Source organism: Rhincodon typus, chromosome 21, assembly GCF_021869965.1.
Source record: "Rhincodon typus isolate 14 chromosome 21, sRhiTyp1.1, whole genome shotgun sequence".
NCBI lineage: Eukaryota > Metazoa > Chordata > Chondrichthyes > Orectolobiformes > Rhincodontidae > Rhincodon > Rhincodon typus.
This window is the reverse complement of record NC_063352.1, coordinates 3465052-3491053: the sequence shown is the minus strand read 5'-3', so window position 1 is coordinate 3491053 and position 26002 is coordinate 3465052. Positions and strand designations below refer to the sequence as shown.

Genomic DNA, 26002 nt, shown 5'->3' with positions numbered 1-26002 from the left:
ATGATGCTGCTTGGCCTGCTGTGTTCAAATAGGAGCAGGAGTTCACTTGGCCCTTCAAGCTTGCTCCACTGTTCATTATGATCGTGGCTGATCATCCAACTTGGTATCCTGTTCCTGCTTTCTGTCTCCCTTGTGTTTCAAACTTGTGCATGGATGGGACTAAAGTATGCTGCTATCTCTCTGATTAAACTATGATTATTTCTGTTTTTTTAAGAAAAAAAGACACTCACCAGCTTTCCCTTGGGTATCCCGCTGTTCCCATTTTTAACCAGTCTCTCTCTCATGTCTGCAGTCCCTTACCTTTGGGCTCTGGGATTCAACTTGGCTTATTTTATTCTAGTTCAAATTAATTTATTGACCTTGACTGATTTAATGGGTAGAGTCATTTATTTGACCTGTAAAAATGACTCTTTGAGCTTCCTGATACCGTGGAGTTACATTGTATATTTCTTTTCTAATGCTGTTGTTTAAATCATTGGGTCTGTGGTTCTCAGTCTCCCAGTTCTCTTATTGTGCAACCTGAAACTTTTCAGAAAGAAACTCACCATATTAATAAAACAGCTTCTATGTAGTAATTTCTTGTCTCTCTCTTTAGGATCCTAACATTGATGTTTTTCGGAATGCGACCTTTTACATCTATTTGGTTGGAGTGTTTGTACAGTTTATACTTTCCTGCTTGACAGATCAGCCTCCCCTCTTTTCTGAACCGGACAAGGACACTGTGAGTATTAATTTTTTAATATGAAGTTTGCTGATCTCTTATAGTAGGAAATAAAATGTTGTAACTGCTTAATAATATGAAAGCGAGGCACATTTTTCTAGAAAATAGTGTGTATGCAAGGAACTTGGAATCCTCTTGATTGGGTGTCTTGCTAAACAGTATGGCGACATAAATTTGGAAAGTGTGTGAACTCTGGTGCAGAGTGCGAAAAGAGGTGCTTATGTAAAAAGAAAAGGTAAATTAAGAGGCAACAGTGCATATTTAAACATTCAGCAATGAATTAAATTCCTTAAGATCCAATTAAACAAAATGATCAGACATTGTAATCTGTTGCTTACAATTCATGTGTCATGTGGGAGTTGTCAAGCTATTGTGGAGAACTATTGAGGTGGATTGAGGGGAAACTGTTTAGAGTTGTAGGATTAGTGATTAAACCTAAAATTAGAGCCTGGCCATTTCGGGAGTGATTTCTCTGCTAGGTCAATTGTTGGTTTTTAACCCAAGAATAGATCTCTAGTTACAAAAGGTGTTAGGGGATAGTCACCCCTAATCTGCAGAATCCTGGAGAATAGTAAGTGTGTGGCTATTCATTGGGGTAGGCAGAGGCAGGCTTGGCAGGAATCACCAGCAGTGTAACACACTTGAACCTATTTATATACAACTGAGTACCGCAGTAGGTGATGACATCCTGATTCATACTCCAGCAGAGAATCATGTTGATTCTAGAGAATATAGAGGAGATCTAATAAGTGGGAAGGAGAGAGATGTGAATAGATTAGCAAGTAAGATAAAGAAACAAAAAGCATTTTATCTTGCACGTGACATCCAATAATCTTTCAATTACACAGAATTTTTCCAGGGCAGAGGTGGGCTGAATGGCCTCCTATGTCTGCGCTGGTTCTGTGAGCATTCTTGTGTAAATAGTGGGAGATTGGGGCCAAGGATCCAAAGTAGACCACATGGAGGCAGAGGGCAATAATTTTTGTCCAATAAAAACAAACTCAAAGGGTGCCCTTATGTAGCAATTACAGAATGGGGAAATAGTGATATTGAATGGTGCTGGTGAGGCCACACCTGGAGTACTGTGTGCAGTTTTGGTCTCCTTACTTGAGAAAGGATGTACTGGCACTGGAGGGGGTGCAAAGGAGGTTCACTAGGTTGATTCCGGAGTTGAGAGGGTTGGCTTATGAGGACAGACTGAGTAGATTGGGATTATATTCATTGGAATTCAGAAGATTGAGGGGGGATCTTATAGAAACATATAAAATTATGAAGGGAATAGATAAGATAGAAGTAGAGAGGATGTTTCCACTGGCAGGTGAAGCTAGGACAAGAGGGCATAGCCTCAAGATTAGAGGGAGCAGATTTAGGACTGAACTGAGAAGGAACTTCTTCACCCAGAGGGTTGTTAATCTGTGGAATTCCTTGGCCAGTGAAGGAGTTGACGCTACCTCAGTAAACGTTTTAAAGATAGGATAGATTTTTTTTTTGAACAATAAAGGAATTAAGGGATACGGTGAGAAAGCGGGTAAGTGGATTGGAGTCCATGAAAAGAGCAGCCATGATCTTATTGAATGGCGGAGCAGGCTCAAAGGGCCGGATGGCCTACTCCTGCTCCTAGTTCTTATGTTCTTATGAATAGGATAAAAAGAGATAAATAGGGTGTATTTAAAAGGTTGTCAATCCTTTTAGCAGAAAAGTCAGTTTGAATGGATGGGATAAATTTATCCTGGGTGACTATGGGATGTAAGGGTAGAATTTGTTGAGAATCTGACCATAATTCTAAACTCTGAACTACTGTCTCGTTAGTGATGAGGAGAACAGTAATGGACTTCAGGAGATCATGGACCAGTTAAAATGGCAGCCACATGTGTTAAATATCACCTAACAAGTATGAAGATGTACGTTAGTAGGAAGAATGAAGAGCAGCCTTACAAATTAATAATGCATTGCTTACAAATCATTTGAAGATGACACAGGTTGAGATGGTGTTGGAAAAGCATGTGCGAGCATTAGCTTTATTAATAGAAAAATAATGGTATAAAGAAAAAGGACGATGCGATGAACTTTGAAAGATCTGTGGTTTGATATGCTGGAGTAGTGTGGTGAAAATGGGCAGCTAATTTTGGGAAGAATGTCAAGGCATCGGTGGGTTGAGAGGGGAGATTTATGGGAATGGTACAGGTAGGCAGGACTTCAGCCATCATAAAATCCATCATAGAAGCAGGCCATTCAGCCCATCAAGTCCACCCCGACCCTGTGAAGAGTATCCATCCAGACCCATGTCCCTACTTTTTCCCCTAATAACCCCACCTATCCCAGGGCTAACCCACTTAGCTTGCACATCCCTGGATATTACGGACAATTTAGCATGGCCAAACCACCTAACCGGCACATCTTTGGACTGTGGGAACAAACTGGAGCACCTGGAGGAAACCCATGCAGACGCTGGGAGAATGTGTGAACTCCACACAGACAGTTGCCTGAGGGTGGAATTGAACCCAGGACCCTGGTTATGTGAGGCAGCAGCGCTAACTCTTGAGCCACTGTGCCACCACCAGCAGTGTGGCCAGTAACCAGGGGCCTGAGATTTAAGGTAGTTGGTTTAAAAAAAAAAACCAGAGACAACATGAGGAAACATTTTATTTTATACACAGTGGAATGCATTAATGAAAAGGTGAAGGAAAAAGCTTCCAAGACTCCTAGTTGGAATTTTCAGTTTGTAGCAAAGTTTAGCTTTTACTTAATGCATCCTACACAATGTAGGAGCTGAGCCTAGCGTTTTAGGTTCTGGGGAAATCATGAACCTGTGCATGAAAATCTAATCCGATTATTGTAGACAGAGCATGCTATTTGTGGCCTCTGCAATGATATGAAAGTGAGAGCTACGCAACTGTGTCAGACCATTTCCTGTAACTGTGCTAGTTCCAACCCTGAGGCAGCTTTCAGTTTCTTGTACTAGATCTTTTTGTTGAATTTTGGAATTGGATCACCAGAGCTTTCACAGATGGAAATGCCTGTTAAATAGATTGTCAAGTACCAAATATGTCTGTTTTCAAATCTGGCTATCATTGGCATCAGCCCTCCTATCAGTGGCAAATGTTGAACCCCTGGTGTTGACTCTATCAGAACAAATACTAAGCCAAAATGATGAAAGTTAAATGATTGATCAGAATGTAGCCTCTTTGAAAGACTATTTGATGTCATTATGAGCCAATATTTGCTCTTGAGAAAGTCATACAGAAGAGCAAATAAAACACAAAAAACAATATATTGGCATATTAAAGGACTTGAGCTCCAAGTTTTGACAGTTGCATTCTACATAGCCTTCATGAAATGGACAGTTCTGAAGAGTCAATAAAAGTGTGATTTTGATTGGATGAAAATTCCCAAAAGAGGAGCACAAGATCCTAAGGACAAAGCCTCGAACTCAAAGTTGCTACCTCCATCCTTTCTGATACTCCATGTTTCTTTACAATAATCTAATTTAGTACAAAGGGCACTGTGAAACTATGTTGGTTTCTAAAAGATCATTTATGATCAAAAGGAGGGGCTGAAAAGTTTTACTGTCCCATCCTTCTTGATAACATCAGTAGCTTAGACTAATACAATGTGAAAAAGGATGCTCTTGCAAAGTCTTTGGAAGAAGACAGGCCCAATTTTGATGAATAGTAAGTAGGTTTATTACATTATTTCATGAATTATGGTCTTCTTCTGAGAGACATCAGGCTCAAGCTAAATTCACATCACTGCTGTTAAAACATTCACCACTTTAGTAACCAGCACGCAACTGGTTAACTCCCAGGAACAGACTTGATATCCTAATGGGTGAAGTTTGAATTGTGATGCACTTACTGCCTCATACAGCAAATAACTGAAGAAATTGCTAAATATTTTTATGAATGGTCAATGATAAATGTGATATGAATGATGAATAGTGTGTTCTCAAAGGCAACTGGTTTAATTGGTTTCTATTGAATTGCAATTGTCAAATGTATTGGCCACCTTCTTGGACACTGTTCCATCTTCTATTTGTTATAATTGTCAGACTGGAGAGAACATTTCAAAATCAAAAACGGATCAAAATAATTTTCCTGCTCGTAGTTTTCAAATAAAGTTAATTAATACCATTTGGATTGGTTAATATTCAATTGTTGAAGCATGCCTTTTCCTTGTTGAGTATTACCAAGCCATTTCATACCCTTAGCCTTGCCATAGAATTATACCTTCAGCCGCTTCAAAAATCCTTTCACCTTGCTATTGGAAAGAAATTCTGCAAATTGTTGCTGTTCAACTGAAATACTATCCATCTATTTTATTGTGTAACTCGTTTCAAGCCAACAATTTGCTTTTTCAATATTATAAGCCTGCGTCTTTCCATGTGTTTTTTCTTAAGAACTTTATCAAATTTCTTGTATTCAATGTTTAGTTAAATTCATCTTTCATTTCTTTTGTTAAGATAGTAACTTTTTTAAAAACTTCTTTATCTAGAGTCTGTGCCCTGAACTAAGTGCTTCATTCCTGTCCAAGATAACATTCTGGTGGTTTACAGGGTATGTGGAAATCTGACGTGTTTGACCTTACTGTATTCATACTGGGGTACTTGCCCTGAAATTAACACAAGATGACCTAATAGAGCTTTATTTTACAGTATCACTCATTTCTGTTTTGGTGATGTTTTCTTTCAAATAAGTTAATTTTCTTTAGAGATCAATTTTAAAAGGTTTTAAATGAATATGGATTGGCATTGTATTTGCATCAAGAAATGAAACCTGATTGATCAAAAAATGATTCATATGTTTGTGTATTTTTTTTTCTGGCACAATGCTACTAATCAGCACCACTTCACTTATTTAATACTGGATGTTTCTGGCAAAGAGTCTAAATTGATGAGAGGATTTTTTTTTCATTATGTTTTAATTAGTTTATAGTTGACTTGAAGGTATATTTATTGAATGCAAATTTAACATTGAAGCTGATGAAGTTTCACATTAAAAGTAGAATAATATGCTGTATTCTATGGTCTTTATATAGTTATGGAATGGCAAGAAGAACAGTTTTAATAAGTACGCAGAAGGTTATCTACCAGAATTAAGCAGCTCATCTATTCCATCTTCTACCCATCAGGAAACCTTAGAGAAATAGAGCCTATGACTTAGTGGTGATGGAATCTCCTTTTCTTTATCATTCAAGGCCTGTGGGCTTTGCTGGCTGGGCAAGCATTCATTGACTACCCTAATTGCCCTGGAAAAAGTGATTGTAAGCCGGCTCCTTGAACTGCTGCAGCCCCATTCCATTCTAATCTCCATAGAATCATTCTCAGGCAGTAGCTAATATTCTTAATCAACATTCTTACTAAGCTGCAAGTGTCTGGAGCCACACAGCAGCGTTGGAGGGTCCCGCACAGCCCTTTTTCTGTCTGCCCTCAGCAATTTTTAAAACGTGATGTTACTGGGCATCGCAATAACATTGTTTTGTAGGGAACATTGCTGTGAAATAAGATGTACAAATAGGTTTTTGTGACCTTTGGACAGACAGTGTTATCTTAGCAATACTATCTAATATATTTTCTAATGTCAGTTGACTTGTCTGCAATGATACATGCGTTAATAACTCAATTTTCTATATTTCGAAGTCAAATTGGAGGCAGCAAAACTTTTGTATCTGTTTCTTGCTCAAAATAAAAAAAAATAGATTTCTACTTTGTAGAGAAATTATAACACCTTTTTTTGTAGATTTCTAATCTTTACTCACTACTTAGCAATGAACAAATGTGTTTTCAGTTTACTCAAATTGTTTTTCCTTTCAGAAAGGTCTTAGTTGTAAAGAATTGAAAGCTATGATTTTGATGGTAACGCATGATTTTAATTGTGCCTTGATCATCTAATTCCTCAGCCTGTAGACACTGCAGAATTTAATTTCCTCTTTCTGCTGAAAGGACATTTATTTGAACTGCACAATTGATCAATATGATGCTGTATGTCATTACTTTGTGTCAATTTAATCGCAACTTTCTAACTTTTCTTTCAACATATTTTCATCCTTAGAAATTTGTGCTTGATCACTCTTGATTCTTTGATTCTTTTGTCTTGTTTTTTTATTTTTGGGAGAAAAGATGACCCATTAACACATGCTTCTTGCATTACTTCAGGATGACTATTTTGGGATATAAACGGCCATTGGAGCCAAATGATTTATGGTCTTTAAAAAAGAATGATAAATCGAAAGTGATTGTGCCACATCTAGTTGAAGAATGGGGGAAGGAATGTTTTATGAAAACCAGGTAATGGGTATGCAAGATTTATAAATGTCTTTTAATGACTAAAATGATTAGTTTTTATTGTTTCAGTAAATGGAATTCTTATGTGCCAAGTAATGTTTAATAAATTTGTTTGTTTTCATTTGAAATAGACAAAGTGAAATGATATACTCTCCTCAGAAGAACAGAACCAAAAAGGAGCCCATGGGTTCTGAGGAACCTGGTGAAACACAAGTACTGATTTTAAAGAAGAAAAAGAATTTGCAGCCTTCATTGCTAAAAGCATTGTGTAGAACCTTTGGCCCATATTTTATGATCAGCTTTTTGTATAAGATTATTCATGATTTACTGATGTTTGCGAGCCCTGAAATTCTGAAGTAAGTTGCACAATAATTAACAAAAGCAAATTGATTTCTATACTAAAAATCTGAAAGAACTGTGGATGTTAGAAATCAGAAACAAAAAAGCAAATTATTGGAAAAGCTTAGCAGGTCTGGTAGCATCTGTGGAGGGAAAGCAGAATTAACACTTCAGAGAATTCCTACAGGCCATTAGGCTCATTGAATCCACACCAACCCTCTGAAGAGCCACCCCCACCCCATTCCTGTAACCCTGCAAATTTCCCACAGCTAATCCACCTAGCCTGCACATCACTGGGCAATTTAGCATGGCCAATCCACCTAACCTGCCCATCTTTGGTCTGTGGGAGGAAACCGGAGCACCCGGGGGAAGCCCACACAGACATGGGCAGAATGTGCAAACTCCATACAGTCACCTGAGGCTGGAAGTGAGCCCAGATCCCTGGCGCTGTGAGGCAGCAGTGCTAACCACTGAGCCACCATGCCACTTCAGGTCCAGTGGCCCTTCCTTAGAACAGATGATAGCGAGGAAAAAGTTGTTTTTTTTATGCAGAAGATGGGGTGAGGTGGAGGGGGTAAGGAGTAAACGAAAGGTGGGGATAGAGCCCAAAGAGAGAGAAGAACAGTTCCACAGACAAAGGAGTGGATAATAGTCAGCTTAGGAAAATGAATGGCTGCTTCATAGGAGCTATTAGTAGCTAACAGCGGAAAGTACGTAATAGCAGACCACGTGGTAACAAAGTCTGTTGTATAGGGGTTGGGATAGAGACATGGACAAAAGTGCCTCAAGCCGTAAAAATTGTTAAACTTGATATTGAGTCCAGAACGTTGTAGGGTCCCCGAGTGGAAAATAAGGTGCTGTTCTTCCAGCTTGTGCTGAACTGAGCTGGAGCACTGCAGCAAGCCTGCCACAGCAATGTTGGCTAGCGAACACTGGTGTGTTGAAGTGACGGGCAACTGGAAGCTCAGGGTCTTTTTTGTGGACAGGACATAGGTGTCTGTGAAGTAGTCGTTTCCCCAATGTAGAGGAGGCCACAGTGTGAGTGGCGAATGAAATAGCGTTGATTGAGTGAAGTGCAGGTAAAGTGTTGCTTCATCTAGAAGGTGTGTTTGGGCCCTTGGATACTGAGGAGGGAGGAATTAAACAGGCAGGTGTTGCACCTTTTCCTGCAACCGCAGAAGGTGTCATGGGGCTGTGTGACAGGGTGTTGAAAGTAAAGGAGGAGTGCACCAGGGTGTCCCGGATGGAATTGTCCCTGTGGAAGGCGGACAAGGGAGGGGAGGAGAACATGTTTCTGGTGGTAGGATCCTGCTAAGGTGGCGGAAATGGAGGCTAATGATCCTCTGTAGATGCTGGTGGAATGTATGTGAGGTCAAGGGAGACCTTCCCATTGTTATGGGATGGAAGAGAAGGGGACAAGGGCTGAAATGGGGCAGATGACTTGGACCTGACTGAGGGCCCTGTCAACTATGGTGCTGAGGAATCCTTGGTTGAGGAGGAAGGTGGACAGTTTGGAGGCTCCCTTGTCGAAGTTGGCTTCATTGGAACAGATGCGACAGACGGAGGAACTGGGAGACTGGAATAGAGGTTTTACAGGAAGCAGAGTGAGGATGTGCAGTCAAAGTAACTGGCAGTTGCTGGGTTTGTAGTGGATATTGGTGGCCAGCCTATTCCCAGAACTGGAAACAGATGTCGAGGAATGGAAGGAAGGAATTCCAGATGGATCAGGTGAGAGCACTGTGAAATTGGAAGTGAAATTGGTAAATCTTTCCAATTCTGGATGAGAGAGGGAAGCAGCATGATGATATCACCGATATACTTCTCATTGGACAACTCCTCAACCCAAGAGCCAAGTTAGTAAACTTCTGTTGTTCTCCCTGTAAGACAGGTATGCCTTTCCCTGGGTAAGGACATCAAATTTACACACTTCTACAGATATGACTTCACTAGTGCCATCTTCTACACCCGTACTCTAATCACTCTGTATCAAAAGGTAACATACTGTTTGCCTTCTGAATTACTTCTTGCTTATTAATATTCTGTAGTTAATATACTAGATCTCACTCTCTTTCTAAATGCAAACATTTCCTCCTTTTTGTCATGTTTTCTATCAAGTGGAGATCATGCTTACATGCCACATTGTAAGCAAGCTCTTGCCTAATCATCCAACCTGCTTATATCCAATTGCAGCTCCTTGATATCTTTCTCTTCACATACTTTCCCACATAACAATACAGATATTTTAAATTAGCCTGTTCAGGGATGTTATGACACACCCCTGGAGCATATGGGACTTGAACCTGGGCCTATAATTGGCAAACTTAGACTCAGCAAATCATTAATATGGATTGTGAGTAGATGAGGTACAACCATTGCTCATAGCTAGTGACAGCATGTCAAACCCATTAATTCTTACTCTCTTTGACGTCCCTAACAAATCCTCTGTCCATGCTCGTGTTGCTGTCTGCCATAGGTCCTACTTTTGTGTAAAATCTTTTGTCACACCTAACACTGTGCTTGAAAATCCAAATGCCCTATATTCAGCGATTCGCTCTTCACTGTCTAACGAGTTACAGTCTGAAAACTCCAATATAATTTTCTTTTCACAACTCTGTTCTTCTGATTTCAGTGATGAAATGAAATGCTTTGGTTGCTTTTTAGTTTTAGTAAAAGTTGATGTCAGTCGGAGTTAGAAGGGTTGACACATTGGGTGTTTAGAATTTTGAACTGAAATCTGTGAGCCTCTTTTTTTTTTTTTGTTTTCAATATGTTTGTTTGTTTTCATTTCTCCCTATGGATCATAAAATTCCTACAATGTGGAAGTCTACACTGACCCGCTGAAGAGTATCTCACCAGACGCACTCTCCCTACCATCTTCCTGTAACCCTGCATTTCCCATGGCCAATTCACCCTAACCTGCATACTTTGAACTGTGGGAGGAAACCCACGCAGTGACAGGGAAAATGTGCAAACTCCACACAGACAGCCACCCAAGGGTGGAATTGAACCCAGGTCCCTGGCACTGTGAGGCAACAGTGCTAACCACTGAGCCACCGTAACAATGTGAGAATTTTGGTGGTGGCGGTTCCAATATCACAAATGTCTTCACGTGTAGGAGAAAACTGCAATACATACTGAAAACTACCACAGATGTCTGATTCAACTCAAATGTGACAAGGAGGAAAAGTGGGAATAATCCTTCTTTTCAAGCTTGTCTGCCCTGCTCATGCACTTGAACAACATGTTTAAACTCCAACTGATGTATCAGACATGAATAACTTAATGTATTGCTTTTAATATACAATATTACTCAGTGCACTTTACAAAGGAATAATGAGGTTGGATCAATCCCAGGCTATTACAAAACAGTTTAGAGAAGTGAGTGAATGCAAGGATGAAAAAGATGGAATCTGAGAACATCTTTAAAGAAAAATGGAGGAGTAGAGAGGCAAAGTGACTAAGGAAAGGAGTTTCAAAAAATAGGGCTGAGGTATTTAAAGGCTCTGACACCAATGATGTGCTAAAAGATGGAAGATGTACAAAACAAAATTCCCAAGACCGCCATGTGTCAAATAGAAGTGTGGAGGAGACCAAAATTTTAGGGAAATGCAAGGCTGAAAAGGTATTTTAAAAGGAAGATAACTATTTTGAAAAAATAGTTCTGAAGAAGGGTCTCTGGTCCTGAAACGTTAACTCTGTTTTTCTCTCTCCACGGCTGCAGCCAGACCTAAGTTTTTCCCAGCAATTTCTGTTTTTATAACTATTTTGAATTTGACAGGGAACCACTAAGTTAGCAAGCACAGGGTTAGTGTGTTATTGAGATGGGATATGACACTAGCACTGTTCTTGAGCTGAAGATGTGCACTGCAGGTGTTGGGGAAATTAGAAAGGGGGACATTGAAGTATTGGATTCTGGCTGCGACAGAAGCCCAGGTAATAAATTTTGGCTGCTAAGTTGAGATAGGGTCATGAGGAATGTTGTTGTACAGGAGGAAATGAGTAGACATGATGTAGAAAAGGAATTGGAACTTGGCCTGGCACTAAACAACATACTTTTTTCAGTCAGAGTTGCCTGGGAGTGCATGGCAACATTTCCAAGGAAGGTAGATAGTGACTGACTTGAGCATCTTCTGTTGTTGTTCTGTGATCCAAGTAATATAAACTGGAATTAATCCTTTCTTTGTGCCTTTGTTCTTGACCACTACAATATTTTTAGTTGAAATTTGGCTCTTCTAGTTCAGTGCGATTCATAATTGTTTTAAATTAAGTCTACTTATTCAGTGGCATAACGTAATATTAAGTTGATTACTGTGAAACTGGATAATAATCCCTGGCATTTAATCACATTTTTTTTCCTTTTTAATAGGTTGCTTTTGCAGTTTATCAATAATGACAAGGCTCCAGGCTGGCAAGGCTACTTTTATGTTGTGCTACTATTTTTATGTGCATTTATCCAGACTCTCTTCCTTCATCAGTACTTCCAAATTTGTTTTGTCACTGGAATGAGACTAAAAACTGCTATTATAGGAGCAGTTTATAGAAAGGTACAGGTTTATTATGCTACTTTGTTTAGGTGACAAGAAATGTGAAAAATAAATCATGCCATGGTCCTTTTGATGTTTATTTTAATGGAATAAGGTGGAGATGTTAACTATTGGCAAAATTTATTAATCTGTGGTGAGACAGATATTCTCCGAGTAGGAAATCTGTGTAGTTCTGTTAAGTATTCCAATGTAAGTCGGCCATTTTTAATTATAAGGGGCATGGATATTTTCCTAATTTGATATTCATTTTCTGTTTGCTGTGGAAAATTATGTTCTAAGATTGTATTGAACTATCTTTTCTTTAGAACTACATCTTTAAGTGCAATGCTCTTATTTCAGTCATTTTTTTTCTTACAAGGAATTCAATGTTAATTGGTGCAGTTAACCTTTTTTGAAATGAGCACTTTAAAAATTACAATGGGAATAATGTAAAAATGCTTTCAAGCCCTATGTTTATCTTGCCTCCCAGCCAAAGTGAGTTTCTTTAAGTAGAGAAACTCTATCTGAGAAAAAAAATCTGATTACCTTTTTAGTTGAATCTGTTGACTTCTGCAAAATAGTTATTACACTTCTAGGAATAATTGTTGTAAAGCTTTAACTGGTTGAACAATTTAGTTTAGATCACTGTTTAAACAGATTTATTTACATTTTGTTGTACATATCAAATCGTCTTTGTATCACTGCAAGAATGTTTTTTTTGTTTTCTGTAAAAGGCACTGGTAATTTCCAATGCAGCAAGGAAGACATCCACGGTTGGGGAAATTGTAAATTTGATGTCTGTGGATGCACAAAAGCTTATGGATTTGATAACTTACTTAAACATGATCTGGTCTGCGCCACTGCAGGTGATCCTGGCTATGTATTTCCTGTGGCAGGTAATTAATTTAGTGTCCCTTCTGTCCTCTGGACAGTTATTTGTTAAAACAATATTTACCCGGGGTTGTTAAATTTTTAAAATATTTTTAGATCGATAAAGTTTCTGTTTTTGTCTTTACCAACTTCACTTTTCAGAATCACTCACTGTTATTGAAGTACAGCTCAAAGGGCTTCATACCAGCCTGCTTCAACACTTCTAAATTTGAATGGGACTAGGTCATTTGAGTCCCTTGAGCCTTTTCTACTGCTGAACTCGGTCATGAGGCATCTGCCCCAAAACTTCATTTATTTGTCTTTGATTCATGTTTATTAATGCTTTTGTCTAGCAAGATTGATAGAAGAGAAGATGCTGGGTCAGTTAAAGTTTTCAAGGAATTCCATTTTAATTGGTGCTGTTAACATTTTTAAAATGAACACTTTAAAAATGAGTGGTAAAAATTACGATGGAAATAACATTGCAAACTTCAACTGACTCAGCATCTTCTCTTCCGCTTGGAGGCAGATAGAAAATATGACTCCTTCTCCCACAGGTTTATCTCTCCTCTCTTCACTTTTTAAAAATATACTTTCAGGATTAGGCGCTGCAGCAAAGTTGATGTATCTCGCCCCTCCTTAGACACTTTACAAATCCCATCCCTCTGAAATACTAGTGCAATAACACAGTTCATACATCTTCCTGGTTATAGGGCAGCAGGCTACAGAAGATGAATCAATCCTTCAAAGTCCCTATTCACTTTCTCCACTAGCCTCCAAGGTCTGACTTTCTAAAGCCAAGCACAGTGTGTGCACAATAAAGTGTGCATGAACCTTTTCGGTTACTAACAGAGCTGCATTTGTGTGAATGTAGACCCCTGTTATAAGGACATGACAGCAGAGTCCCTGACAGTAGCTATGCTGCCGTTAAGGTAGACTGCAATGTGCTGATTCCACATGAGATAACATCATTCAGGCTAGCTACAATAGCCTTAATACCTTCAACCATGGTGCTGAAACTCCTTGTTAGGACTTCGTCATATAGAATCCCTACAGTGTGGAAACTGGCCCTTCAGCCCAACAAGTCTACACCGACCCTCGGGGCATCCCGCATAACACACCTAATCTACATACGCCTGAACTCTATGGTCAATTTAGAACGGCTAGTCCACCTAACCTGCACATCTTTGGACTGTGGGAGGAAATTGGAGCACCTGGAAATGGAGGTGTCAGGGTCACCTGGAGGAAACCCTCGCAATGTGCAAACTTGACAGACAGTCATCCGAGGGCAGAATTGAATCCAGGTCCTTGGCACTATGAGGTAGCAGTGCCAACCACTGAGCCACCGTGACTTCCAATATCTCTTACAATACTGTGAAATAAGCAGTTGGTTGGTCATTGCTGGACTCCCTTCTATGCCCCCCTGAAGACCATGGAAAGGACTTTGCCCTTTGGTGAACTTTTTGCTGCTAGTACTTCTACGTGCCACTTGCAGACCCTGCCCTTTACCAGCTGCAGTGCTAATGTCTGTGCTGGTTCTTGGGAATGATGGCGTACATGATGGTGTTTCCTCCAAAAGAGTTTCTTCTGTGGTTAAGAGATAACAAGGTGTAGAGCTGGATGAACACAGCAGGCCACACAGCATCAGAGGAGCAGATTTGCTCTTTTTAGGATGGGCTGTGACTGTTCAGAGTTATGTGGAGAGATAGAAAGGGGGAAATGAGTTGAAATGCCATTGGGAGGCTGCACATTTGTAGAAGGCATGGATTGTTATGTTATTTGATGTGGTGAAGTTTGGATGAATGTGTTTTTTCATCGTTCAGTTGCACTTGTATCATCTGTGGTTGTTCTGAACAGCTGTCAATTCCTACCAAAGGAGACTTAACCATTTGGCCATTTGCATCCAAATAACACATTAGACTGGCTAAGTAATGGGGCAGTTAGTAGTCATTTCATACTTCTGTGATATACTGGCATTGGAGGCAGTTTAAAAGAGATTTGTGAGGATAATATGCTGGGGTGAAGGGGCTGAGTTATCAAGAACAGCCAAACAGGATAGGCCTTTATTCATCAGAGTTTAGAAGAATGAATCTTACTGAAACATTCAAGATTCTGAGGGGGCTTGACAGGGAAGGTGTTAAGAAGTTGTTTCCACTAGGAGGGAATCTCCAAACTAGGAGACAAAGTAAACCTGAAATGCAAATAAATTTTTTCTGTTGATAGTGAATGTCTTGAATTTTCTGCCCTAGAGGAATGTGGAGGGTAGATCACTGAAAATATTGAAAGAGGAGGTAGCTAGATTTTTGAAATATCAGGGAGTTGTGGTCTATGAGGAACAGGCACATAAAAGGAGTTGGGGCCTGAGGCAGATCAGCTGTGATTTTGATGAATGTCGGGACACGTGCGAGGGACTGAATGGTCTACTCCTAATTCTCAAATTGTGAGAAACAGCTGATTTGAAACTGCCTGAGTTGTAGTTAAGTCTTAACAACAGATGATGAGAAATTTCAGGTGTTTGCTGAATACAGGCAATCTGTCATGTTCTTAAATACTGTAAAATTATGATCAGGTTTTTGCATTATGGAGGGAAGAACACCAAATTTAAAATAGTAGGCATTAGGCAATCTTATTTTAGTGGCAATTACTTATGGTGGATGTAGAAACATATATAGCAAATAGGAGCAGGCCATTCTGCCCTTCCAACCTGCTGTGCCATTCATTGTGATCATGGGGGTCAACCAACTCGTCAGTCTGCTCCTTTTTTCCCTTTATCTTTGTAACCCTTTAGCCCCAAGTGCTATATCCAACTCCTTGAACTGTTTCAGTATTTTGGCTTCAGCTGCTTTTTGTGGTAGAAAATTCCACAGGCTCACCATTCTCTGGGTGCAGGCATTTCTACTCTACTCAACTCAGTCCTAAATGGTTTACCCCATATTGTTAGACTGTGACCTCTGGTTCTGGACTCACTGATCATTGTCTACCGTGCCTAATTCTCTTGGAATTTTATAGGTCTCGATGAGGGTCTCTTTCCCCACCCCATCCCCACCCCAATTCTTCTAAACTGTAGTGAATATAGTCTAATCGATTCAACCTCTGCTGATACATCAGTCCCACCATCCCAGATGGGCAGTAAATGCTGTCCTAGCCAGTAATGCCCTCTGCCCTCATCCTATGAATAAAAAGAAAAAAAAGCTCAGTCAGGATCATAGGGTGAGTTGACTCTCCCTTGTCCTCTTGGTGCCATAATTATTGGCCATTGTTTATCATGCCAAACAAAGTGTTGAAGATCGGTGAGTGGTTACTGAAATGGAAAATGAAAATAAGTGTAGCTTCCCCAAGATTAGATTTTAGACAATCATTGTAGTGCTGGGTGCTGAATTGTGATGACAAAATTGCACAATTGAAAAGAAACTAACTACAAGGTGCATGAACAAAATGTTGCATGGGAAGCAAGTGCATAGACTGTGAAGTGAGGAAGGAGTCCTGAGATAAATTACTGATTGTGCAGTCCAGGAGAGGAAGATGCTGGCTGGTATGAAAGGAGAAATGAAGTGGGGAGATAATGAGATTTGAGATAACAAGGTGTAGAGCTGGATGAACACAGCAGGCCAAGCAGCATCGGAGGATCAGGAAAGCTGATGTTTCGGGTCTGGACCCAGATTTGGAGTTGTTATTATGGAGCCTCTGGAGGGAAGGAGTGAACCGTGATTTATTGAAACTGAAGGGGGAAGAGTTGAAGGGATGTTGTCCTGTTTTCTAGATGTGGATAAATTTAAAGGTAGTATTCATTCGTTCTATGAGGAAGTTGAGAGGTTAATGTCTGCGTAATTGCACTTAAGTTTGTTAATGTCCTTTTTAATGTTAAAGAAGAACATGTGTCTATTAGTTTGAGCACAAATAAAAAAGGAGCACCTGTGACATTGGGGGCAAAGGAGCTGTAAGACTGAGTGGTCCATTTTCTACTGTATATCTGCGAAGGACTGTATCTTAACTTTCTGTCTCAGCAACTGGATTGGATCTATATTTACAATTTAAGCACTTCCTGCACTTCCATTTCTTCTGGGAATGACATTCCTAGAACTGATGACCTCTGAAGTCCAACTCCATTCCTGGTGTACAGTGTTTGCCAAGCTGACCTGAAAACTGTAGTAGAATTATGAAAGAATCCTTGTACAAGGGTTTTCTTGTACCTTACAGAAAAATCAGGTTTCAAAGACTCACAACTTCATCCATAGTGTTTTTCAAATCAAGTTTGATAAAAATGTTTGTGTAATCCCAAAAGTTCTACCTGTGTTGTGTTTTGGGGAAATATTTATCATTTACTAATTTCTAGAAAAGAAGATTCAAATTAGCTTAACATATACTGGAAGGAATGAAGTTCTGATGTCATTTAGGGACTTCAACTGAGGTCTTTTTTTCAAATATCAGTTGTTATTTCAAAATAAAATCTTCATGTTTTGCCAAACGATAGAAATATGAATTTCAAAATCAGTGTGGTGATTTTCATTGTAGAGTATAACACAAGATTTTTTAAGTTATGAAAATATTGCTGATAATTTTAATATTTTTGCACTTCAGAATCTGGGGCCTTCTGTGCTAGCAGGTGTGGCAGTTATGATTCTTCTTGTCCCTGTAAATGGTGTGATTGCAATGAAAACAAAAAACTTCCAGGTACAGTGATGCAATTGCAAAATACTGTGGATGCTGGAAATACTCAGCAGATCTTTTTAGCAGATGTGGAGAGGAACAAGTCAATATGACTTCATCAGATTTGAACAGCGATAGGAACTTCAGTTTTAAACCACAGGAAGAGGTTGAGGGGATGGGGGGAAAAAAAAACAAAACATGAAGTTTTTTGTTTCTCCCACAAATGCTGTAGACTTGCTCAGTATTTCCAGGGTTTTTTTTTTGCCTTTATTCCTGATTAGTGAACTTTCCTTTTGAATTTTGTCACATTTTTCTATGTTACTAGCTTTTCAATTTGCCTTGGTAATATAATTGTCACTCTTGCATTCCACAAAGTGTAACAAGTTAAATGAAAAATCTAACATTAACCTTAAATACACTGGACTGCAAATGTCCCGTCTCCTTTTAAAGAGCCTTCTGACCTCCAAAAATGATCTTGCTGACCTCTGCAAAGCCTTCTGAGAAAATGTTTTATTTAACCAAGTCAAATGCAGCGTAGCTTGATGTCCCATTGTGTTTTCTCTCCCATGTACCAGAAAAGCAAACTCCCACTACATGAATGTCACATTTTTATCACACTAGCATTAATATGCGTTTCAGATGGGATGCTAACTTCATCTTGGGCTTCAGGTTAATAGCTCTGATTGTATTGTAAACGATCTGAGTGTGTCGCCATGCATTATCCTCATTTGAAGCTGATCATGTCATGGAATCTCGAGCTGTTTGCTTTTTGGGAAGAGTTGATGTTGCGTATATGTTTTACGTTCTTACTGCATTTCTGATTTCCTTGCAAAACAGGTACTTTGATAAATCTTTAGCACAACTGGAGCTCAGGAATATGAATCACTGAAGGCCAGGTGTATGAAGAGATTCTTGCATTCTGCACTGCTCTGTTGCACTGTTAAGGGTGCAGTTTGGAAAAGCCTCAGGCTGGTTATTGACACAGACCCTGAAATATTAAAATAATTGCTACGCCCCTCTGACCTTAGAGTTTATACGTAACTACAATTGCTCAGATTTGCCAATCTGAAGTAGTGGCCTTGAGGCATAGACCAGATTGACAATAAAACATCAGAGTCATGCTCTAGGTCCAAGACATTTGAGTAATGCCATGGGGATTCTTCAAATTACTGAAAGTTTAATATATGTAAAATTTCTTAAAATTGTTCCATGAGAAGACATTTTGTTGCATTATTTCTTCGTCGTTTAATCTCTTGTACCCTGTACAGAATCCCAAACCTTCTGTTTTATTTTTTCTGACTGCTTTCAACGGCAAAGAAAGTAGAAACGTGATGAGTTTTCAATTATGAATTACGGTCGCATTCAACTTGGAACGTTAGCTCTGTTTCTCTCTCCACTACCATACTCAAGTACCTACAGCACATTGCTAATTTTTTTGTAAAATAGAAAAGTGAACTATTAGTCTGATCTTAAATATCCAATTTTATTGTTTTAATAGGTCACGCAGATGAAAGAAAAAGACAATCGTATCAAACTGATGAATGAGATTCTAAATGGAATAAGAGTATTAAAGCTATATGCTTGGGAACTGGCATTTAAGGAGAAGGTGCTGCAAATTAGGCAGAAGGAGCTCAAAGTACTCAAAAGTGCTGCCTATCTGTCAGCAGTTTCCACTTTCACTTGGGTCTGTGCACCATTTCTGGTGAGTATGTTGCATTTTTGTTTTGATTGTTTGGACTTTGGGCCAGATTTTATTTTATCCAAAAATGGTTAAGACATGGGTATGCTTTTCGGAAAACTGCATGGCATTGATGCTCGTCCAAGAGGATTATTGTGTACCATTGGTTAGAACTGTAGTAGGGATAGCACAAATGTCAATTAAAAATCAAATGCAAGAAAGCCACAAATTAATAAAACCAACTCTCTGCTTCCAAGGGAATTAGTACTGTACAACTTTTAATTAACTTAGTTTTTTTTAAAAGAAATGATTAATATCTTTACTTCAAAATAATTGTATTCTCAGCAAAACAGTAGTCAGCGATTTTATATAATATTGATGATGATTATTGACAAGAATCAAATAGACACTTTTTTAGCAATACTTAAAGCAAAACCTTGCAAGTTTACCTGAGAATTACACATGCCTTAGCGGTTACAAGCTCAGTTTTGAAGCCTGATCAAGTCTTAAAGTTCAGTGTTTCTTTTAGATACTTTTCCAATCTATTCTCCTTTATCCATGACTTCAGTTTTACATATTTGAATTGCTCTGACAATCAAATCCTTAGGCTGAAGAGTTATAGAAATTCAGAAATTACCAAAGACTTCCTGACAAACTGAAGTTGTTTCCATCCCTGTAGACTGTTCACATCTGAACAATGTAACCCTCTCCTGCCACCTTCAGTATTATAGACACACTAACCATAAAAGTGTCAGACCTCTCTTGTGCCCCTGTGAAGCTTAAAATTGAACCACTTGAACCTACGACTTATCCAAGGTATTGTTACAGAATTTGTCCGTAACAAAGGGATGATTATGGTTGTCCTGGAATAGCAACAATTAAAAATGTGCTAACCACAGCTAACATAAAGAAGTTAATACAGAGAAAAATCAATAAAAGTCCTAACTGGCTAAGGTGTTCCTAGATGTTTTCAGTGACTTTATCAAACTCCCCTTTAAATTAACAGCTAGGAATTTAATCCATGGTCTCTAAATACTGCCATACGATCACCGATTTTGTTGTATGTATGAAAATATGACAGTCATGAATATTTTTTGTGCATAAGGACATTGTAACTTGGTGTAAATTGTTTGAAAGTCAAAATTATTACTGTTTCTGATGTATTATCCATAAATATGTCTCAAAGCAGTGGGACAATGAGGGATATATATATATCTTTTTTGCCTTATGGAGTTTAATTGAGTTTGTACTAAATGTTACTGCAAAAGTTGAATCATTCACATTAAACCTTGTCAATTGCTTCTGTGTCACGGTTTCAAATACAACTTTTGTGGTGTTAAGCAACATAATTTAGTTAATGTAATCCCTTAAGGTAATCCTATTCATCTCTGGAATGTGAAATGAGTGTCTCAAAACAAAGACTTCAAAAGAGCTTTATTTTTATGACCAAGAGCATTCTAATGTATTTATAATATATTTTTCCAGTTTGCTGCTTTTTCTCTATACATGCAACAAATAAGGCAAATGTCGCGATAATATTTGTGTATGTTTGTCCGAACCGATAAGGGATGTCCTGTGTAAAAGCTGATGTGATTTTATTATGTCTACATTAGGTTAAAGTATGCACAGCAGAGATATGTCATTGCATGCAGTACGTTATACTGGTGAAGCGTTGTCTTGAGCAATGAATTTATGACTGGAAAGAATTCTAGAACTATTTTAAGAACATGTTTATTATAGGAAACATAATGAAGGATAAATATAAAAATCAGTGGGTTCTGCAGCAGTGTGCCTGCGTGTTGCTTTTGGCTTTTAAAAGAACTGATGGGACTCAGATCACCTAATCACTGTCTAATGTAGTTTATACAATAGAGTTCTGTTCAGTAAATCGGAAGAGATGCAACAAGATTTACGTAAAACAGGACTGATTATGCACCTTTATTGACTATGTAAGGAGCAAAACTGGGTCTTGGGAACTATTTGCCTATATTGGGGCATTACTCTGAATTTTTCTGAACTGCATATTTTGCATGTAGATTCAACAGTTACACTTACAATTTCTTTTCTCCTTTCTTGACATGAGACTATTGAAGCTTGCACCCAGCAGCTCCAGTGTACCTAAATGACAAATGATTTGTCCATGGTAACATAGATGATTTGATCTTGTCCTCATTCAGCATTAATAGGAAGTGGTGGCATTGATTTATTTATTTATTTATTTATTTTTATTTCTTTCATTTTTGATGGGATGTGGGAACCGCTAGCAAGACCAGCATTTGTTGCCCATTCTTAATTATCCACTGAAATAGCCCAGCAACCCACTCAGGTCAAGGGTACTTGAGAGCCAACCACATTCACTGTGGGTCTGGAGTAATGTATAGACCAGAGTTGGTAAGAACAGTAGATTGGCTTTCCTAAAGGAGTTTAGTGAATCAGATGGGTTTTTATAAGAATGTTTAGTTGTGATGGCCGACCACCTCCTGAAACTGGTTTTCTGTTCCAGATTGATTAAATTAAGATACCACCGGTTGCCATGACTTTGGCTACTGGATTCCTAATTCACTGACCTTTGCATTGCATCACTATCCTCTGCAGAGGTCATTGGTAATGTCATTGAGCTACTAATCCAGATGCTAATGCCCTAGAGCCAATTGGAACCTAAATTCCAGTTAAAACTAGTCCTAATAATAGTGACCATCAAACTATCATTAATTGTTGCAAGGTTTACCATGGTTCTTTACAGAAGGAAGTCTACCATCCTTCTCTTGTCTAGCCTAGATGTGACTCCAGATGTACAACAGTGTGGTTAACTTTTTGTATTTTTATTTGCTCGTGGAATGTGGGCATTACTAGCTGGGTCACCATTTATAATACCTCCCTAGTAGCCCTTGAGAAGTTGCCCTTAACTGCCAAATGGCTGCAGAAAAGTCATTTAAAGGAATGATACTGGATAGACCACCCAGTGTTGACCATGAAAAGTTATTTGGGGGCTTGTTCCTAGATTTGGAAAGCTGTTGAACAAGGTCCTGACACTATCTGAGGTATGATCTGGTGAGTGAGACTATGTCTGAGTCACCACTATCACCTATCACTGAAGACTTGGGAGTAAACAGCTGCTACTTTAAAAAGCCAGACTGAGCGTTGTGTTTGGTGCTCTCAGATCAAATTCTAGTTTCATTGTAGAGTTTACTTTTAATATAAATTATTTGTCTTAGTTTTATTTAGAGATGTAATACTATCATTAGCAATAATCTGCTAGCTAGATTTGTTAGAGTACCCTGCTAATTAAGATATGAAGCATTCAAGAGGGTGTTGGCTGATTTGTTTCTAACCAAATAATATGCAATGGCAGAAAGGGTAGGAAATTGACAGTAGATAACAATATCTGTTTGAAGAGCCTGCCTTCTTCACTGTAATGGTTCTGTGATATTCTGACCCTAAAAGTACTTGGCAACTCATTGCTGATGAAGAACCTGACTTGTACCAGATAACCAGATGCTCTTGGGAGTGCAGCAAAGGTTTACCAGGCTGATTCCGGGGATGCTGGGTCTGATGTATGAGGGGAGATCAACTAGGCTGGGATTGTTTTCGCTGAAGTTCTGACGAATGAGGAGGGATCTCATGGAGACTTATAAAGTTCTAATGGGACTGGACAGGGTAGATGTAGGGAGGATGCTCCCGATGGTGTATGTGTCCAGAACCAGGGGTCACAGCATGAGGATTTGGGGTAGATGATTTAGGACGGACATGAGACATTTCTTCACCCAAAGAGTGGTGAACCTGTGGAATTCATTCGCACAGGAGGTAGTTTATGCCAAAACATTGAATGTATTCAAGAGGCGACTAGATATAGCACTTGGGGCGAATGGGATCAAAGGTTATGGGGAGAAAGCAGGATTAGGCTACTAGGTTAGACAATCAGCCATGATTGTGTTGAATGGCCGCCTCCTGCTCCTATCTTCTATGTTTCTATGTTTAACCAATAGTGGACATTATCAATTTTATGCCCGAGGTTTCTTGATAATAGAAACATTTCAACATTTTATTAACGAAGTCCAAATAATTTCCATGCAATGTATCAACCTCTATAGGATTGTATGAAATGAATCTTTTACATTTCATTTTCCTTTCGTTTTGTGTAGGTTGCTTTGTCTACATTTGCAGTGTATGTAACTGTAGATGAGAAGAATGTGTTGGATGCCCAGAAAGCTTTCGTTTCATTGGCACTTTTTAACATTCTCAGATTTCCACTCAACATGCTTCCCATGGTCATTAGCAGTTTAGTTCAAGTAAGTAAATGCTTGTATTGTTGTAAGCATGTATTTATGCGAATGATATCCTTGTAAAGTGGCGTAAGAATTGTCTGGTGTTGACGTGAAGACCCTAGTCCGGCAGGGACCGATAAGTGGCAAGTAATATTCACACCACCCAAATGCTGAGCAATGACCTTCTCCAATAAGAGACAATCTAACCACCGCCCATCCTAGGAGTTATCATTGACCAAAAACTCAGCTGGACCCACTACATAAACGCAGTGGCAACAAGAGCAGGTCGGAGGCTATGAATCCTGCAGCTATTAACTAGTGTCCTAACTCCAAAAAGCCTGTTCTTCATCTCCAAGGCACACGTCAGGAGTGTGATGAAATACTCCTTAATTGCCTGGATGGTGAGCTTCAACAACACTAGAAGTTTGACACAGTCCAGAACACAGCAGCCCACTGGATTAGCACCACATCCACAAACATCCACTCCCTCCGTCACAGATGCTCAGTAGCAGCAGTGTGTACCACTTACAAAACGCACTGCAGAAATTCACCAAAGATCCTTAGACAGCACCTTCCAAACCCTTGACCACTAGACTGGCAAGGGCAGCATCTACACAGAAACACCACCACCTACGAGTTCCTCTCAAAACAATTCACCATCCTGACTTGGAAACATATTGCCGTTGCTTCAGTGCGGCTGGGTCAAAATCCTGGAATTCCCTCCCTCTGAGGGCATTGTGGGTCTAACAGTGGACTGTAGATGTTCAAGAAAGCAGCTGACCACCCTCAACACCAAATAGGATCAGGCAATAAATGCTGGCCAGCCAGCAGTGATGACCATGTCCCATGAGTGAATTTAAAAAAAAAAAAAACAAGTCATTTCTCACTAAATGAAACAGTGCTCGGAAAACCAATAGCACTGAATGTTGACACGCTGAAAAAGTTTGGAATCTTGTTATTAAAATCATCAGCCTTGAAAGATTACAACCAAAATTCTAAACTCTTTTCAAGTTATCTGTGCTAAGACCTAAATACGCTGCATTTGATATTGTTTTCTTTGGTGAGGTTTGTTTCAGAGCTACATTAGCTAAATGGGATCGTTTAACTGTTTTCCTAATTTTCTTCAGGCTAATGTTTCCTTGAAGCGCCTGGGAACATTTCTCTCTCATGAGGAACTGGATTTAGATACAGTGGACAAACATTCAGTCCATACTTGTGAGTAGTAAAAGACCTTATCCTGAATAGACAATTAATACAACAGAAAGGTTACATTTTGTTGATGTTTATGGGAAGTATGGCCACAGTTTGTGCTAGTCTGATTCTTCTACGTAGACGGTATTTACTAAAGACTGATGAATGGTATCAAATAACATTTCCCTAAAGACACTGACCTGTATTCACTGAGCCAGAGCTTGCGAAATTTAAAGCACAGGGTCCAGCATTGCTGTGCTCTGATTCTGCGCTTGTACAAAAGTTGTCAAATAAGCCTGAATGCTTAACATTATGCTGACAACCAGTTTAGGGTAGTTTAGCCTTTGCAGTGTCATGTACTGGTAGTTACACGTATTAATTTACAGGGTCCTTTTTTCTTTTGCAGTGACAAGGAATGTGTATATAGGTTCTGTCTGTTTTTAACTTGACAAACAGATGACAGCCATTCGCCGGTTTGTTTTTCAAGGAAATACTTGCGACTTTTGTGGCACAGTAGAAGTGTCCCTACCCCCAGACTGGGAAGCCGGGTTTAAGTCTCACCTGCTGTAGAGTGCGTAATAACATCTCTGAACAGGTTGTTTTTTTTTTTTTTTTTTTTTTTTAAAAGAAAAGGTTAAAATTTCAAGGAAATACCTTGGGGCTCTTGTGTCACGGTGGTAGTGTTCCTGCCTCTGACTCATAAGGCCTGAGTTCAAGCCCCATGTGCTCCAAAGGTGTGTCATAACAGGGTGATTAAAATATCTTCGAGGAAATACCTTGACCAGAGTCCACTTGCCCGGTTTAAATTCAAACAAAACATGGCAGTAATCGTCAGTCATCTTACTGGTGCAAGACGTCTAACATTCATAGTACACTTAGGAACCAATTTGCAGTCTTTTCTTGTAAAGCATGAAGACTTTGTTTGTTTGTTTGTTTGTTTGTTTTCCTCTTTTAAGCTGATATTTCCTGTGAAGTGTCCTGATGAGTGTCAGGTGAAAAGCTATGATAAAATGCCTTCTTTCATCAATGCTCAAGTTCTGCACGAAGCAAAAGCTAGAAATGAATCGCTGCCTACCATCCTGCTCTGTATTTGTGTCTTTGACTAGTTCCGAGTTTTGTGTAAAGTCATTTAAATATGACTAAAATCTTTGTCCTTTTAACAGAGTTTTTGCAATAGTTTTTTTCAGTGGTATGTTTTGTCAATTTAGAATTAATTTTACAATCTTAACAAATTAAATGGACTCCCAGTTAGATGTCATGGTGCAAAATATTAATATCTGTTTCCTGATGCAGCTTTCCAATCTGTCTTTTCTGTCAGCAGAGGCACTGAGTGAGCTATGATGTTTTGTGTATTTAATCTTTGATTTCTGCTGCTTTTCAAAGGAGGGAAAGAAAATATGAAATGCCATCCTGGATCATTCTCAGAAATGTTTGATAGTGAGAGTTGCACCAATTTTGGCGAAGATTATAGGAGCAGATTAGCTCATC

General features: G+C 39.0%; 1 protein-coding gene across 1 annotated transcript in view; it reads left to right on the top strand.

Annotated features, from left to right (window-relative positions):
* Positions 1-26002, top strand: part of abcc1 (ATP-binding cassette, sub-family C (CFTR/MRP), member 1) — an 87860-nt gene that overhangs the window by 22750 nt on the left and 39108 nt on the right. Inside the window, exons 5-14 of the mRNA XM_048609662.1 lie at positions 596-721; positions 5213-5274; positions 6873-7004; positions 7133-7357; positions 11707-11884; positions 12598-12759; positions 17312-17404; positions 18879-19082; positions 23201-23347; positions 24451-24538. Of these exons, the coding sequence (XP_048465619.1) occupies positions 596-721; positions 5213-5274; positions 6873-7004; positions 7133-7357; positions 11707-11884; positions 12598-12759; positions 17312-17404; positions 18879-19082; positions 23201-23347; positions 24451-24538 (1417 nt within the window). The remainder of the gene's footprint in view (positions 1-595; positions 722-5212; positions 5275-6872; positions 7005-7132; positions 7358-11706; positions 11885-12597; positions 12760-17311; positions 17405-18878; positions 19083-23200; positions 23348-24450; positions 24539-26002) is intronic.